The sequence below is a fragment of the Penaeus japonicus genome, unplaced genomic scaffold (genome assembly GCF_977035675.1).
Source record: "Penaeus japonicus unplaced genomic scaffold, GWHDUDI00000001_assembly GWHDUDI00000007, whole genome shotgun sequence".
Lineage (NCBI taxonomy): Eukaryota > Metazoa > Arthropoda > Malacostraca > Decapoda > Penaeidae > Penaeus > Penaeus japonicus.
In genome coordinates, this window is record NW_028234409.1 from 21,161,732 (window position 1) to 21,164,231 (window position 2,500).

The following is a 2,500-nucleotide window of genomic DNA, read 5'->3' on the forward strand; positions in this document are numbered from 1 at the left end:
CCAACCCGAAGCCCCAGCCAAGCCACGCCAAGTGTTCGCCTCTCGCCCAGAGTATAAGGCATGTTCTGCGAGGATACCAGGGAAGAAAGTAAATGCCATGCACTAAAGCTATGAAATATTACCTATGCTGCATCCACACACATACGAAGGCGACGGGTAAAAGGAGCGCACGTCTATTCACTTTTATTGATAGGTGGACATGTTCCTACTTTAGATCCACTCACCCCTTCAGATGTACTGGTTGTTTGAAAACCGAAGAATAATTTTCATTCAGATCGCGGATTTGTGAATCTTCACAAGGAAGAAACAGGAGCACAGCGTGTGCAAGTTGCTACTTTTTCTCGAAATAGAGTTTACTGTAGATTTTTCTCTCATCATGCAACATGGGGCATCCATTTTCGAGTTGGAAACCGGTATGGTGTGCCTCCGCAGGTTTCATTACATCACGTGACGTATCTAGCGCCTTTTCGCTCTTTTTTAAACCATATATGATGATATTCGTTATGCAATTTTATGTGTGATCACCGACCCCCCCTCCCCCCAAAAAAAAAAAAATTATGGAATGGAGAGGGGGATCTGTGCTTACGGCTACGAATGCCACATTGCAGCCGTTACACATGGTCTGATTCATCTTCCTCTTCACATTCTGTCTCTACATCCTAAATCGCCGGTACTCTAGAGCCGGAAGTTGTCATCTTGCTGTGCTTCATCGCTCTCTGAAGTTAGTGCTCAGTAGAGACCGTAGATGGTTACCATCCAGAACTTCCTTTCCTGCTTGTGTCAGAAGCGAGTGGCATTGTCCATATATATATTATTATATTATATATCATATATATATATTTATATTTTTCTATATATATATATATATAGTATATATATATATGATATTTTATATAGTATATATACAAATATATATATATAAATATATATATATATATATATATATATATATGATATATATATATATACACCAATATATATATCTGTATGTCTGTGTGTGTGAGTGTGAGTGTGAGTGTGAGTGTGATGTGTGAGTGTGAGTGTGAGTGGAGTGTGTGTGTCTTTGTGTGTGTGTGTGTGTGTGTGTGTGTGTGTGTGGGGGTGTGGGAGGGGGGGGGAGGGGGTGGGGGGGGGGGTGGGGGGATTAGGGGGGGGGGGGGGTGGGGTGGGGGGTGTGTGTGTGTGTTGTGGTGTGTGTGTGTGTGCTTGTACCCCCTCCCCCCCCTCCCCCCCCCCCCCCCTCCCCCCCCCATTCCCCCCCTCCCCTCCTCCCCCCCCCCCCAACCCGCCCCCCCCCCCCCCCCCCCCCACCCCCCCCCCCACCCCCCCACCCCACCCCGCCCCCCTCCCCCCCCCCGCCCTCCCCCCCCCCCCCCCCCCCCCCCCCGCCCCCCCCCCCCCCCCTCCCGTAGGCTGTGTGTGTGTGCACGCATGCGCATGTGCGTTTGTGCTTGTGTGTGTGTGTGTGTGTGTGTGTATGTGTGTGTGTGTGTGTGCGTGTGCGTGTGCGTCTGCGTGGGTATTGTGCGTGTATTGCAGGGACTCTGTTGATGACGAGGTTCACAAGTGAGCTAAGAGATAAACCAGAAAAAGGTAATATGAATAATGGCGTGGTCCGCAAGAAAGAGTGCTCTGCTTTCGGGCTTATTTCACTGTCACTGGTATAAACACAACGTAAAGATCAGACACACCACACCTTGTTATGCCACATACTAATCGACTACTCTCCTCACTCGACCTCTCTTGATTGGTCTCCTTTGACCTCCTCAATCTTTGCTTTTAACCCACGCAAGAAGCCCAGGTGTCGAGAAGGGCGTGAGGTGGATCTTGGGCAAGGTAGGCCACCTGGCCTAGTCTCTATGAAACATTCAGACAACTATAGCGTACAAACAATTGTTGGGTTGACCTACGGTGACCTTCTAATGCTATCGAAGTTTTACAGACAATCCCCGTGGGGACTTGGTGGCATTAGATCAAATATTGAACAACAAAGTCAGTCAGTGTCAGTTACTATACAAAACAAAATAATGCAGTGTCGCTTTGATGTAGAAGCATAACATATCTCCCTGACCCAGAGTCGAATCTCTGCCGCCCGTGAGTAGAGTACTAAACCAACTCTGGTTATCGGACTTTATAGGGGAATTTCTGAGCCAAGGCCACCGAGTGCACACGGGGATTGCCAGTAAAATTTCATTATCATAAGTATGGATAGATTGGTAAACTCTATGGAGCTATTATGATCCTAGTTTGACGATCCTTTATTTTTTGGGTCGTGTGTTCTAGTTGGTTTAGTACTGCACATTAAGGGCGGCAGAGGTTCGAATCTGCATATATATATATATATATATATAATATATATATATATATATATATATTATATATATATATATATATATATATATATATAATATATGTATATATATATTATATATATAATACTATATATATACATATGTATATATGCATATATACATATATATATAACACATGTATATATGAT

General features: G+C 44.9%; 1 protein-coding gene across 1 annotated transcript in view; it reads right to left on the minus strand.

Moving 5' to 3' along the window:
• The window catches only part of LOC122242581 (uncharacterized), a gene marked incomplete at its 5' end in the record, with an annotated part of 2,082 nt that extends 2,017 nt beyond the window's left edge, over positions 1-65 (minus strand). The window contains 1 exon segment of the mRNA XM_086538571.1: positions 1-65. This exon segment is cut by the window's left edge and continues 138 nt beyond it. Within this exon segment, the coding sequence (XP_086394697.1) occupies positions 1-65 (65 nt within the window).
• Positions 66-2,500: the final 2,435 nt, after the last annotated feature.